Source organism: Schistocerca americana, chromosome 5 (genome assembly GCF_021461395.2).
Source record: "Schistocerca americana isolate TAMUIC-IGC-003095 chromosome 5, iqSchAmer2.1, whole genome shotgun sequence".
NCBI lineage: Eukaryota > Metazoa > Arthropoda > Insecta > Orthoptera > Acrididae > Schistocerca > Schistocerca americana.
Genome location: NC_060123.1, coordinates 299,833,068 through 299,847,750, shown reverse-complemented (window position 1 = coordinate 299,847,750; position 14,683 = coordinate 299,833,068). Strand labels below are relative to the sequence as shown.

At 44.5% G+C, this 14,683-nt stretch overlaps 1 protein-coding gene across 5 annotated transcripts in view; it reads left to right on the top strand.

Annotated features, from left to right (window-relative positions):
* Window positions 1–14,683, top strand: part of LOC124615778 (S phase cyclin A-associated protein in the endoplasmic reticulum) — a 590,398-nt gene that overhangs the window by 556,098 nt on the left and 19,617 nt on the right. For all 5 annotated transcript variants that reach the window (XM_047143880.1, XM_047143883.1, XM_047143882.1 and 2 more), the window contains one exon: window positions 11,613–11,783. In XM_047143880.1, the coding sequence (XP_046999836.1) occupies window positions 11,613–11,783 (171 nt within the window). The remainder of the gene's footprint in view (window positions 1–11,612; window positions 11,784–14,683) is intronic.

The following is a 14,683-nucleotide window of genomic DNA, read 5'->3' as shown; positions in this document are numbered from 1 at the left end:
CATTAAGAGCGTCGAGTTGCCGCTTTTCCTGATGTTCTGACGTATCTGTGAGCTGCTGAGCCCGAGATACTACGATGTGTGCCTAGCTACTGAGTACATCACAATGCCATTTCATTGCTCTTCTACTCGTCACACTTCTCCAAAGTTAATACTTCCGTGCTAACTTACACGGTCGTCAGTCTCCAGTTATTGCACCAACAAAGTACTAAATACTTAAAACTAAACATCTGCATTAAATTAAATACGAAAAGCCGATAAAGGAATCTTATTCTGTTGTCTTTCATTTGCACATTAAGAGCACTGTAGTATTTCTGCTCGTAAACGGGTCTTTCGAAATTTTGCAGCAAGTCTAGCTTTCTTCCCGTCCTTTCCACTTCTAAGATTTCTAAATCGTCTTTTATTCCCTTGAAGAGATGGCCTCCTTCGTACACATTGTTGTCTACTGCTGATTTTAAGGCTCTGCTCTGCCTTCCAAATATAGCCGACAGTCGTTCGCTACGGTCTCGTGACGAGCGATAGTTATTCGTCGATGACGAACTTTCACGTACGTGGTTTCTCAGAGAGAACGTAATAGCTACTGCAAGACCTTACTGAAACCAAGTCGTTCAGTAGCAGAATTGGTGTTGAGATTTAGCTAAAACAGGTTTCTCCTTTCCCACATCAGCGTCTTTCTTCGTACCTTTAGTTACAATTATGCAGAGGTATGCCGGCTGTGCCCACGAACTAAGGAATTTCTCTGCACGCGATACTCATCTTTTTGTTGTTGTTGTTGTGAACATGTAACATGATCTTACTCAAAATAGAGTCACGTTGCGTGAAGAGACCCTTCTTAGATAGCTGTCCCTCCTGTACCTGTAACACGCACGTGCGATATTTTCGTCGCTACCAGAAATAATAAATCTGGATAATAATGCCAATTTTTGGCGAATTATTATGCGCATACAATTATATCATGCTTTTCCTGTAACATCATGAACGGTACAAAATGTATTATATGAGTTTAAAATGGACCCGAAACTCCACGCGCGCCGTTATTAACTCCCATAATTAGCCGTTAATCTCATTTCAGTAAAATGAGAGGTGCAGCCTTCTGGTCACGCATTTTTAATGCTGAGTAATGTGATTTTTTGGGAAGGCTGAAATTCACTACAGCACTCACCATAATGCAAATTTGGATGATTAACTCCCAGTGTTTCAAAAAAGGAATCGTAATATTATTTGAAACAATAATTCTACTACCGCCACTTCAGGCATTAGCCCAGTGTTTCCTGTGTAAGCATTTCTGTACAAAATAGCCTTTTACGAGAAGGTGTGGAGGAAACAGGAATCTCTGATTAGAATGAAAGCCATAAAATTACTCTTTATGTATTTCTTTCACTACTGGAACTTAAAAGTCATCATATACACTTAGCACTATGAATAAAATGACAGTTTTAGTTTCTTTAGTAATTTGGAACTGATTGTATTTTTTGACGCCGAAAGCATACGTACGCTATGTGATCAAAAGTATCCGGACATCTGGCTGAAAATTACTTACAAGTTAGTGGTGCCCTCCATCGGTAATGCTGAAATTCAATGTGGTGTTGGCCCACCCTTAGCCTTGATGACAGCTTCCCTTAGCCTTGATGGCAGCTTCCACTCTCCACTCTCGCATGCGTACGTTCAGTCTGGAGCTGGAAGGTTTCTTGGGGAATAGCAGTCCATACTTCACGGAGTGCTGCACTGAGGAAAGGTATCGATGTCGGTCGGTGAGGCCTGGCACGAAGCCGGCGTTTCAAAACATCCCAAAGGTGTTGTGTAGGATTCAGGTCAGGACTCTGTCACAGGACAGTCAATTATAGAGATGTTATTGTCGTGTAACCACTGCGCCACAGGCCGTGCGTTATGAACAGGTGCTCGATCATTTTGAAAGATGCAGTCGCCATCCCCGAATTGCTCTTTAAGATCTGGAAGCAAGAAGGTGCTTAAAACATCAGTGTAAGGCTGTGCTGTGATAGTGCCATGCAAAACAACAAGGGGTGCAAGCCCTTTCCATGGAAAACACGACCTCACCATAACACCACCACCTCCTAATTTTACTATTGGCATTACACACGCTGGCAGATGACGTCCATCGGGCATTCGCCTCACCCACACCCTGGCATCGGATCGCCACTATCTGTAACGTGATTAGTCACTCAAAAAAATGTTCAAATGTTTGTGAAATCTTATGGGACTTAACTGCTAAGGTCATCAGTCCCTAAGCTTACACACTACGTAACCTAAATTATCCATGCCCGAGGGAGGACTCGAACCTGCGCCGGGACCATTAGTCACTCCACACAACGTTTTTCCACTGTACAATCGTCCAATGTTTACGCTCCTTAAACCAAGCGAGGAGACGTTTGGCATTTACCGGAGTGATGTGTGGCTTATGAGCAGCCGCTCGACCTTGAAATCCAAGTTTTCTCACCTCCCGCCTAGCTCTCATAGTACTTGCAGTGGATCCTGATGCAGTGTGGATTTCCTGTGTGATGGTCCGGTTAGATGTCTGCCTATTACACTTTACGACCCTCTTCAACAGTCGACGGTCTCTGCCAGTCAATAGACGAGGTCGGCCTGCACGCTTTTGTCCTGTACGTGCCCCTTCACCTTTCCACTTCACTATCACGTCGGAAATAGGGGACCTAGGGATGTTTAGGAGTGTGGAAATCTCGCGTACAGACGTATGACACAAGTGGCACCCATTCAACTGACCACGTTTGAAGTCCGTGAGTGCCGCGGAAAGTCCCATTCTGTTCTCTCACGATGTCTAATGACTGCTGAGGTCACTGGTATGGAGTACCTTGCAGTAGGTGATAGCACAATGGACTTGATATGAAAAACGTAGGTTTCTGGGAGTGTCCGGATACTTTTGGTCACATAGTGTACGTCAGACTATTGGTTTTCGATATTACGCCCGTCATTATTGCTAACTGTACATCTAAATCCAATACGCGGAAACATTACATCTGAGCTATATCATCCATCCGACTGATACCGTGCGAACACTGTAAAACTGTCGATTTTCACTACATATTGTAGTGAAACTGCAAATCATAACATTAATGAAACAAAGACAAATTGCATAATCAATATTTTACCTCTCTCAACGCGCGCTCGTTCTTACAAGGAATGTCTTCTGCGCTATTGCATTCCTAGACTCGCTATAAAGAAGATTATAGTTCAAAATCTTGTTGAACCGTAGATTGTTAAAGACGGAACGAGACAGAGCGCAAGCAGGGCTGATTTTTTTATCAAATTTGTCCCACTTGCAGTAAGAGAAGTAGATGCACAAATCTGTTTATATACCACTCTCCTACGTAAGTTTTTCCATTTACGGGTACTAAACTAAGGTCCATGTCGCGCCATCTGTTGCCAAGTTGTGGTAGTACTAGTACTGGTGATTGTGGTTGTACGTCTTCCCGAACAGTTATTGATTTATGAAATCTTCTCGGGTTATCAGCCGAGTGGCGTCGTCGTCTTGCCGCAACGTTTCAGTGGATTCCGTATCCATCATCTTCAGGCGAAGCTCTAACAAATTTCATATTGCTATTGTAACTCAATGAAATGTTGTCTGATAACCCGAGAAGATTTCATAGCTGAAATACGCCGAGAAGCCTGCAATCAGCTATTGGTTTGTAGAAATTTTCAAATCGTATGGGCAACACTTCTGCGTCCACATTCGCGTCAAGGGAGTCTACGATACGATAACCAGCGAGAACACACCACACACAGATTCCCATTTTTTCTCCATAAAGTGCAGTGGCTGTTACTCGGTAGTGTTTTCATTTTACTAATGTGTTACGTTTTAATAGTCAGTATTTATAAACCACACATCTTAATGTTGTTGAGAAATCAGCGACAGCAATGAACATGTGACCTATTTTCACGCTCCTTTGAAAATCAACACTACTGTTTGCGTAAAGTGCTACACCAAGAAGGGGAGGTGTTACTACAGTTACATTTATTCCACAGATTAGGGACATGACAATACACAAATAATTGAAATTACAGAACCAGATATGCAGTTTGACAGTCAGCTTTCAGTGTGGTGTGAAGCTGTCACGTGCTGCAATCAGAGCCTCTGGTTGTCGTGGCATGAAATCAGAGAGGTCCTGGATACGGTTCTGTGGAATGGACTGCCATGTGGTTTGTAGGCGTGTCTACTAAACATCGACAATGATTACGGGAGAACCGGAATGAAAAAGTTGCTGAAAGATTATATCCCTCACATCTCTGATGGACAAATTGGCAGATGGTCATTCAGTCCAGGGAAACGGTCGTACACGGCATTCTTCGAAGATGTCTTGCATATTCTCGCCATATGTGGCCAGGCTTTATCCTGTTGGAATATGATATGTGGAGATTCCTGTAAGTGGGCAATACCATAGCCTGTGAAACTTCTCTAGTGGTTGCTGTTCAGATTGTCCTCAGTAGGATGGAGGCAAGACTGTATGTCATATAGTTAATGGCGCCCCAAAATCGTCACACGATGCGATTGGCCGCTATGCCGCTTAACATTGCAGTTTACCCCCACTGTGTTCACCACGGTAGCATGCCAGACGTGCGCGGCCATCATTGTAGTACAAGTTGAAGGGGGACTCTTCCAAAAACTCTACATTCTGCCTCTCAGTATTGCCAGGGACGGCATTCACGTGTCCGTCCAAGCCTGGGGAACCCTATGCAATGGCTTGCATGCCACCAGCCCAACCCCCAGCAGACGACATCGAACCGTCGACGCAGACGTGTCTACACACGTTGCAGTACTCCACCATTGGGCAAGCACTGTTGACAAACCTGTTCCGTCGGTTAGAGCCATTTGGACAAGATGGCGGTCATCTCGCGTTGTAGTCAAATTGTGCAGTTCAGTAGCCCCTCATCACTGTGTACCAACGTCTTCTATCAACTGGTCTCACCCATTCTCTCACTCACTCACTCACACACACACACACACACACACACACACACACACACACACACACACACTCACCGTTGTCGTCGTAGCAGGGCCTAAACGAGTCTCAGTACGATAAATTCGTTCCTCAGACCAATCATTAGGCCCCTTTCGAACTTACTAATACGCCGATATTAAACCCTTTGACATCGATAAGGCGTATTGGCACTCGCTTGCACGTTATCACTTTGAGAGCTGTGCACCATCTGGGCGCTGCATGACGCTTACCTCTCCAGACACACAAAAAAGGCACTGCTGGACGTACGTGCACGCCATCTCTCTGCACTCTTTATCACTTACAATGGTTCTACTGTTCTGTACATCTTCCGATTTTGGACTGATTCAGACCATTACTTCTGGATGTTGTAATTTTCAAAATGGTAGTGCAGGTTCATGTTGAGGAATGTCTTCTCCAGTTTCAAGAATTAAATATCTAATCACACGGTTTGTAGTTTTCAACATTAACTATCAATGTCACATCGTTATAGCAGCTCCGTGAAATATTGTCTGCATTATCGCTAACAAAAGTCGAAGTTCTTAAAGTGGATGACCCTATCGTCACAAAATTTTAGATAACACTCAAAAGAAAAGCTACAATGAGCGGTAGTTTTATCGAAGGACTGTTTCAATTAACAACAACTCGTTTCAGACTAAACTGGTTGTCAAATTCTGCTATACATTTCGTACAGTCCCACCGGAAGACAGGCGTAGGCTTGAAATCTTCAATATTTAATATGGTTTTATTCTTAGTGATTTTGTCATTAATATACACACATCAAAAAAAGTTTTGCATCACTATGGTTCCCAGAACTCCTGAAGATAGATGTTGACTGTGGATATTGTATCACAGACACAGTCCTTTTGACTGTTGAGAGATGTCACTAAACCCGCCCAACCATGTAAACAACCATACATGAATAGCGCCTATTAGACGGAGGGGTCCGACAGCCTATCAGTTCCAGTCATCCCACCAAGGAGGAGGTATACGTGTTGTCTGTAGTTCAACCATGCCTAGACGGTCAGTACCGCGGTCCGATCTCGTCCGCATCGTTACTTTGTGCCAGGAAGGACTCTCAACTAGGGAAGTGTCCAGGCATCTCGGAGTGAATCAAAGCGATGTTGTTCGGACATATAGGAGATACAGCAGACAGGAACTGTCGATGACATGCCTCGCTCAGGCTACTGCAGTGGATGACTGCTACCTCCGGATTATGGCTCGGAGGAACCCTGACAGCAACGCCACCAAATTGAATAATGCTTTTCGTTCAGCCACAGGGCGTCGTGTTACGACTCAAACTGTGCGCAATCAGCTGCATGATGAGCAGCTTCACTCCAGACGTCCATGCCGAGGTCCATCTCTGCAATCACGACTCCATGCAGCGCGATACAGATGGTCCCAACAACATGACGAATGGATCGCTCATGATTAGCATCACGTTCTCTTCACCGATGAGTGTCATATATGCATTTAACCAGACAATCGTCGGAGACTTGTTTGGAGGCAACCCGGTCAGGCTGAACACCTTGAACACACTGTCCCTGCTGTTTTGGGGTGGCTTTATGTGGGGCCGACGTACGCCGCTGGTGGTCATGGAAGGCGCCGTAACGGTTGTACGATACGTGAATGCCCCTCTCCGACCGAGAGTGCAGCCAGATCGGCAGCATATTGGCGAGGCATTCGTCTTCATGGACGACAATTCGCGGTTCCATCGTGCACATCTTGTGAATGACTTTCTTCAGGATAACGACATCGCTCGACTAGAGTGGCCAGCATGTTCTTCAGATATTAACCCTATGAACCCGATCGAACATTCCTGGGATGGACTGAAAAAGGCTGTTTATGGATGACGTGACCCACCAGCTACTCTGAGGGATCTACGCCGAATCGCCGTTGAGGAGTGGGATAATCTGGACCAACAGTGCAGTGCGTTGATGAACTTGTGGATAGTATGCCACGACGAATACAGGCATGCATCAATGCAAGAGGACGTGCTGCTGGGTATTAGAGGTACCGGTGTGTACAGCAGTCTGTACCACCACCACTGAAGGTCTCGCTGTATGGTGGTACAACATGCAATTTGTGGTTTTCATGTGCAATATAAAGGGCTGAAATGATGTTTTTGTTGATCTCTATTCCAATTTTCTGTAAAGGTTCCGGGTCTCTCGGAACCGAGGTGATGGAAAACTTTTGCTGATGTGTGTGTTTAATTCATTCCTGGTTGTCTTTTAAGGGTTACAGTATATCAGCATTTCTGAATTTACATTCATGATATTTATACATGCTTGTCTGGGTCAGATATAAAAAAAAGGCTTCTTTATCATGACATGATAAACTGATCGCGAAAATAGTTTTGCGTCAATGTTAGTAGCGCTCGTGGAAACACACGTCTGCACCTTTATCCACATGTAGCAGCAGATTTATAAACTGTGTAACGTTTCAAAACTCTGATAGCTTGTCATTATCAAAAGTATAATCGTTATCTCTTAGGGAATCATTTGGTAAATAAAAGCCGCCTTCAGAGCACTTCCTGCATTACAGTTATTAGCTGTAACCATCCATGTTATTCCTGCATATTTTCTATAAGGTATTCACGTTCCATAGAGCCGCTGCATCTTATCTGTTGGAATCAGGCAAAGGACTAATTTTGTCCATCTAACATTCATTCCATTGGCTGTATGTCTCATCCAATTCAGTTTCATTGGCGTTGCAATCATAATCATGTCTTCCACTCTAGTTTTATGATCCGTTTGTTTTTATGGCTCTCCTAGTAACGCCAGACAAGCATTATCCAATTTTTTCCGGTGGAATCCCTAGTTTTTTAATTCTTTTCGCACTAGAAGTCCTTGTGATGCCGCCTTTATGTTAAAACTTGTAATATGCAGTTTCTTCAGTTTACAAAAAGTGCACCAGGCCATATTTACCCTTCTGTCAATTCCTTTTCCTGTCTTCAACGGTCCTAAACACGAAAACCATGAGTTAGATATATGTCTTCATTGTTTATATATACGAATTTTAGAAAACAGACCTAAAGATGTTATAGTAGTTGCCAGCCGAAATACTGAGATAAGATATCGACGTCATATGGATGCAATCCTGAAACTCAACGGATAATATTTCTTGTTTAGTACCTACGTCAAATTGAAGCATTACAATTTCTTGTTTTTCTTGCAGATGCATAATCTGACGGAAAAAAATCACAACACCAAAAAATAATAAATGAAGAATAATGAAATTTAGGGAATGCATTTGTCTAGGTAACATAGTCAAGTGATGAACGTAGGAAGATCACAGGTTAATGTAATCAAGAGAAAAGTCTTTCGACTGTACATTGTTGCGATCATGACTGCCAGCAATCATGTACAGTGGCTAGATTCCTGCCAAGTCTTTCTGTAGTATTGCGGAAGGAAAATCCAGCTTCTCATAGCTCTATTACACTGTTTCGTTCAGACCCAGTGAGGTGTTGATAATGGCGTCTTTGTCGCCTTAAAGGTATTCTTGACTAACATCAACTCAGCACGTCCAGTTTCAAAGGCAACTAACACTCACGACCCTTACAGCGTGTATTTAAAGCAAACCCGATTTGCGTTCTCGTAGTGGCGCTACTAGCGAGATTATTACGCGACTTGTGCGAAATTTGAGTAGATATCATCTCTCGGATGTAGAAAGACGCCTACCAACTTCTTTTATGTCGCACAACTCCTTCTTAATGGTCTGGTATTTTTTTGGGTCAGTGTAAATATTTATGTGGAACATTTATTACACCGTGTATTTCAGTTTGGTATGTATATATTTCTCCAAGTATCGACGAAATATTCGATAAATTTAATGTTAACATTTATTTCTGGTTTTTGTTTTTTTGTCACTGAGCTGTTGTTAGCACGTTACTGCTTGTGAGTGTTATAAACCGGTGTAGTGAGTTTTTGAAATATAGTGTGTCCATAACTGAAGTTCCAGTTTCAAAACGCTGTTGAAAGAGAACCACTGCTCTGAGTGACGTAAAATTTGAACAGCATATATTGACGCAGGGGAAATGTCATATAATAATTACAGATACATGGCGCTGTAAACGTCTTAACGTAAATTGGGTCGACTACAAATGGCAGATGAATCACAGTACGGCTGCTATGGTTTGATTTACTTGTTCCATCATCCGTACACTTCAAAGTGCATTACTACACAAGATCGACAGTGAACAGTTGTGGCACTGTTAATTGAGCCCATCCACCACGGTGAAGTCGTACCACATCAGATGGGTAAAATCAGATTTAATTGTCCTGAGGTCAAAAACCACATGAAAAGCAAAATGACGCCGGTTTTTGAGTGCACTGGGACGAAAAACAGTATAAAAAGGAAAATGACATCGTTTCTAACTGTCGGGGGACGGGCGCAAGATACCTTCAACAAGCAGTCCACCGATTTCTGCAAGTTGAAATGGAGAAACAGCATGTTCCACAACGGATCCAAGTATCTCAGGGGTCACTTTTAGAATGCTTTGCACAATGCGTGCTTTGAGTTCAGCTACCGTTATAATTGGTGCACTGAATACAGCTTCTTTCAGCTAACCCCACAGCCAGAAGTCACACAGATTAAGATCAGGTGATCTGGACGGCCAGGCTGTAGGAACGAGCGAGGTGGCGCACTGGACTCGCATTCGGGAGGACGACGGTTCAATCCCGCGTCCGGCCATCTTAATTTAGGTTTTCCATGATTTCCCTAAATCGCTGCAGGTAAATGCCGGGATGGTTCCTTTGAAAGGGCACGGCCGACTTCCTTCCCCAATCCGATCAGACCGATGACTTCGCAGTTTGGTCTCCTCCCCATAATCAACCCAACCCCCAGGCTGTAGGGAAATGACGGCTGATAATTCTATCATTTCCGAAATGCCTCTGCAGCAGCCACTTCACCGGCTGTTCCATGTGCGGAGTAGCGCCATCATGCATAAAAATTATCCTACCCACACATCCACGCTGTTGAAGGGTTGGAATGACGTTGTTGCGCGAAAGACTCTCAAATGGAGTTCAAATGGCTCTAAGCACTATGGGACTCAACTGCTGAGGCCATTAGTCCCCTAGAACTTAGAAATAGTTAAACCTAACTAACCTAAGGACATCACAAACATCCATGCCCGAGGCAGGATTCGAACCTGCGACCGTAGCGGTCTTGCGGTTCCAGACTGCAGCGCCTTTAACCGCACGGCCACTTCGGCCGGCCCCCAAAGACTCTCATTGAGTTTACCAGTGATGGTGCAGGTAACTCGCCCCGCCGCAGGACTAACCTCGTCGAACAAATGCGGCCTTACGATAAATGAAATCGTCAACCTGCAGCACACACAGTCACTTTTACAGAATGAACGTTTGCCAGTTGATGTACGTGCGGATTTTTCTATGCCCATATTCTACAATTCAGCGTATTGACACGTTCTTGGAGATGGAAATGGGCTTCGATTGTCCACAGAATGTTCCATGTTCATTCATTGTCCACTTCCTTGCGAGAAGGAAATTCTAGAGCGAACATTTGTCTTGCTGGAAGGCGAGCAGGAAGCAATTCGTGGCAATAGGTAATTTTATATGGATAGCAATGCAGGTTGTTTCGTAGGATTTAATGCACCGTGCTGTCAGGCATGTCCAGTGTTCGGGCATTTCCCCATGCACTGCATGTTTGCATACCACCGCTGGACCTCTCGTGCAATGCTGTGGCCACATGTTCAACAGGTACCGGACCAGGTGCTTTCCTCCATATGGCACATTTCACTTTAAAAAAGACCGTATTCTAATTTTGTAACCATTTTCTCGTGACACTTAGCAGACATCGAATCAACGCCGGTTTTCATATCTTGAGTCTCCGGAACTTTTGCAGGGCTATTGCCGCACAATCAACGTTCTTGTAAAAGAGCTTTACCAACGGAGTGCGATCCGTCATGCGCAGTCATTTGGATGTCTCGGGTACAAACTGAGGAACAGACGTGTGCCTCTCGTGTTTTAGTGGGTCCCGGGGTCGATTCCCGCCGGAGTCAGCGATTTTCACCTGCTTCGAGATGACTGGGTGTTTGTGTTGTCTTCATCATTTCATTATTATTCATGAAAGTGGCGAGAATGGGCTGAGCAAAGGTTGGAAATTTGTACGGGCGCTGATAACCGCGCAGTTGAGCGCCCCACAGACCAAACATCGTCGTCATCATCATCATCATCATCATCGTCGTCTTTTAGTGTGCATGTTCTGACGCCTTTTTCCCTCTGCGTCAATAATATGCTGTTTCAATCTGAAATAACATTGAGCAGTAGTTCTCTTTCCTTTTGAAACTGAAACTTTAATTATGGACACGTGTATATGTCCACACCACAGCCGCTGAGGTGGCCATGTGTATGTGCGGTAAGTGTTTTTATAATGAGTGAAATCCTTTTTAGTGTTTGGCTGCTTCGTCATGAAACACTGAAGTAACTAGAAAGCTGACGTTTCCGCCATTTTTCCTACGGTCCTCTCCCGGGCGATTAAAGAGCCGTTTGCTTTGGTGTTTCATAATGACCTTGCCGAACACTCAGAGGATTTCCTTCAAATTGACGCTGGCCATAGTAGCCTATGCCTTTACATGTGTTTTTATTTTTTAAATAATCACTGACCCGGCTTGTGGTGCTGCAGATGATGTTGCAGTCGGGCAACACGCCGACGGTGCTGCAGCAGCTGTGCGGGCTGCCGCTCGCCTACTTCAGCAGGCCGGAGCTGTCTGCGCTGCTCTTCCCCACGCTGCTCGCCTGCTGCTCCGGCAACCAGCAGAACAGAGCCATCCTCGAGCAGGAGGTCAGCTACCAGGTGAGCACCGCCTCTGGCCGCTCTCTTGTCTTCTCGACGTCCCATCACCACTAGACAGTTAATAGCTGGCTCTAAGTCAGAGTTCTTCGGCGTCCTCATGCAATACTTGTAGTACACCGATAGACAGTCGCTAACAGCCAACTAAAATGTATTCTGCAAATAGAGTGTCGCAAAACTCAACTCGCTCTCTGTTCGTTCACGAGATCCATATCGCCTTAGACAACGGCGCCATGGTTCCTGTCGTGTTTCTAGACTTCAAAGAAGCATTAGATATAGTTCAGCACTCTAGCCTACCGACTATCGAACCAGATTCGTGATTGGATTCGTGACTTCCTTGCAGATGGAACTCATTACGTTAAAGTGCTTTTGTTAACAGCATGCAAGGCGCTAGTGCGACCACATCTAGAGTACCGCCACTGTGCACATGGAATTGTTTTCGAATTCAGAAGACAACAGATGTCGAACGAATTCATGCACGCACTGCTACGATCCTAACAAGATAGTGTGAACCATAAGAAAGTGTAACAAGGGGGCTCAGGAGACATAAATGAGAATCTTTTGAAGGAAGACGATGGTTTTATCGCGAAACCTTGTTAGTTAAATTTAGGAAACCAGCACTCGAGGAAGACGAGGGATAGTTCTGCTGCATCCAACGTATAACTTCTGTAGGGATCATGATTAAGCCAACAGAAATCATGTCGCATACGGAGATAAATTATTTGACCAAAAATATACGGACATCCCTATGAAAAGAGGAATTGACCACTGAAGTCACGAGAGGCGGACGTGCCATTATGTACATGTACATTTATACTCCGCAAGCCACCCAACGGTGTGTGGCGGAGCGCACTTTATGTTCCACTGTCATTACCTCCCTTTCCTGTTCCAGTCGCGTATGATTCGCGGGAAGAACGACTGCCGGAAAGCCTCCGTGCTCGAATCTCTCTAATTTTGCATTCGTGATCTCCTCGGGAGGTATAAGTAGGGGGAAGCAATATATTCGATACCTCATCCAGAAACGCACCCTCTCGAAACCTGGACAGCAAGCTACACCGCGATAAAGAGCGCCTGCCTTCAGAGTCGGCCACTTGAGTTTGCTAAACATCTCCGTAACGCTTACCAAATAACCCTGTGACGAACCGCGCCGCTCTTCTATGGATCTTCTCTATCTCCTCTGTCAACTCGACCTGGTACAGATCCCACACTGATGAGAAATACTCAAGTATAGGTCGAACGAGTGTCCTGTAAACCATCTCCTTTGTTGGTGGACTACATTTTTTAAGAACTCTCCCAATGAATATCAACCTGGCACCCGCCTTACCAACAATTAATTTGCGTCCTTCTTTATCATCCAAGAATATAGATCATGTATCAATTGGTTACTCACCTACAGTAAGATGTGTGCGTGTTTGTCCAGAAATAACGACACCTATTGCGAATGTTGGCAACATACGAACAGGCATTAAAAATGCATGTTGATTTTCTCTAGCAGGCTTGTGAGCACGTGATAGGGCTTGAAGTGAAATTTTATATGATCATTCCACTTCAAACCGTTCCGTACGCATACTCCCAGATATTTTACATGCGTAACTGCTACCAGTGTTTGTTCCGCTATCATAGAAGAAGGGGGCAGGGATATTGCCTTGTCAGTAAAGAGAAAAATGGATCGATCCCAGAGAGCTCAATGACTTGAGCGTGAGCAAGTCATTCGACGTCATCTGCGTAAAAAATGCATGAAAGACGTTTCAGCCCTTCTAAAGCTGCCCATGTCGACTGTTGGGGATGTGATTGTGAAATGGAAACACGCAGGAGCAACCACAGCTAAACTGATACTATCCTGGTCTAACACATTGGTCGAACATCTCCTTATAAGCCACACGTTTCTGCAGCCATTGCTAAGCGACGCTTGGGGTGGCGTAAAGAACGACGCCAATTGACAGTGGTGATTTGGAGTAAAGAATCACGCTATATCCTGTGGCAATCCGATGGAAGGATCTTGGTTTGGTTAATACCTGGAGAACGTTACGTGTCATCATGTGCAATGCCAGCAGTGAAGTACGGAGGAGGTTGTGTTACGGTGATCGGGTGTTTCAGTGCTTATCGTGTGGTCCTCTTACTGCGTAAGAAAATGCAAAATGCGAAACAGTATGAACACGTTTTGCAAGAATGTTCGCTGGGTACGGTAGAGGAACATTTCGGAGGCGATGACTATATCAGCAGAGCAATTCAGCCTGTAATGAAACACTATCTGTGGGGCTAGTTTGTGGAAAAAGAATTAAAATTTGGTACAATAATACGAAAAGTAAAACGGAAAATATTATATATGACGCATATATGCAGAGTGAAACGACAAATAATAATCTGTACCAAGGCCGGGATTCCAGCCTGGGTCTCGCGCTAACTAGGCAGATGCGCTGGCCACTAGGCCACCCTGGGACAGTGGCTTCACTCAATTGTACCGACTACACTAGCATGCCTCCCTCCTCAATCCAAATTCCCATTCACCCCGCAGCCAACTTGGTATTCAGACTAAACTCTACAGCATTGCAGGGGCTCTCCAACTGCACTGGAATAAGACCTTAGCATCGAACGAAATAGGAGATCCTGCCTGAAAACCATGCGTAGGTACTTCAATCAAATGACACTATACGGTTCCAGAGATTTTTGAAGTATCGGAAATATATGATGTAGATATGAAGACAAGCGACCAAATAAAAATTGGTACAAAGACCGCGATTGACCCTGGGTCTCATACAGTCTCATTTTATTGAAGTACCTACGCATAGATAGTCTCTCCTATTTTGTTCAATGCTAATGTGTTATTCCAACACAGTTGGAGAGTCCCTGCAATACTGTTAGAGTTTAGGGGGAACACCAAGTGGGCTGGGAGATGTGGAGGG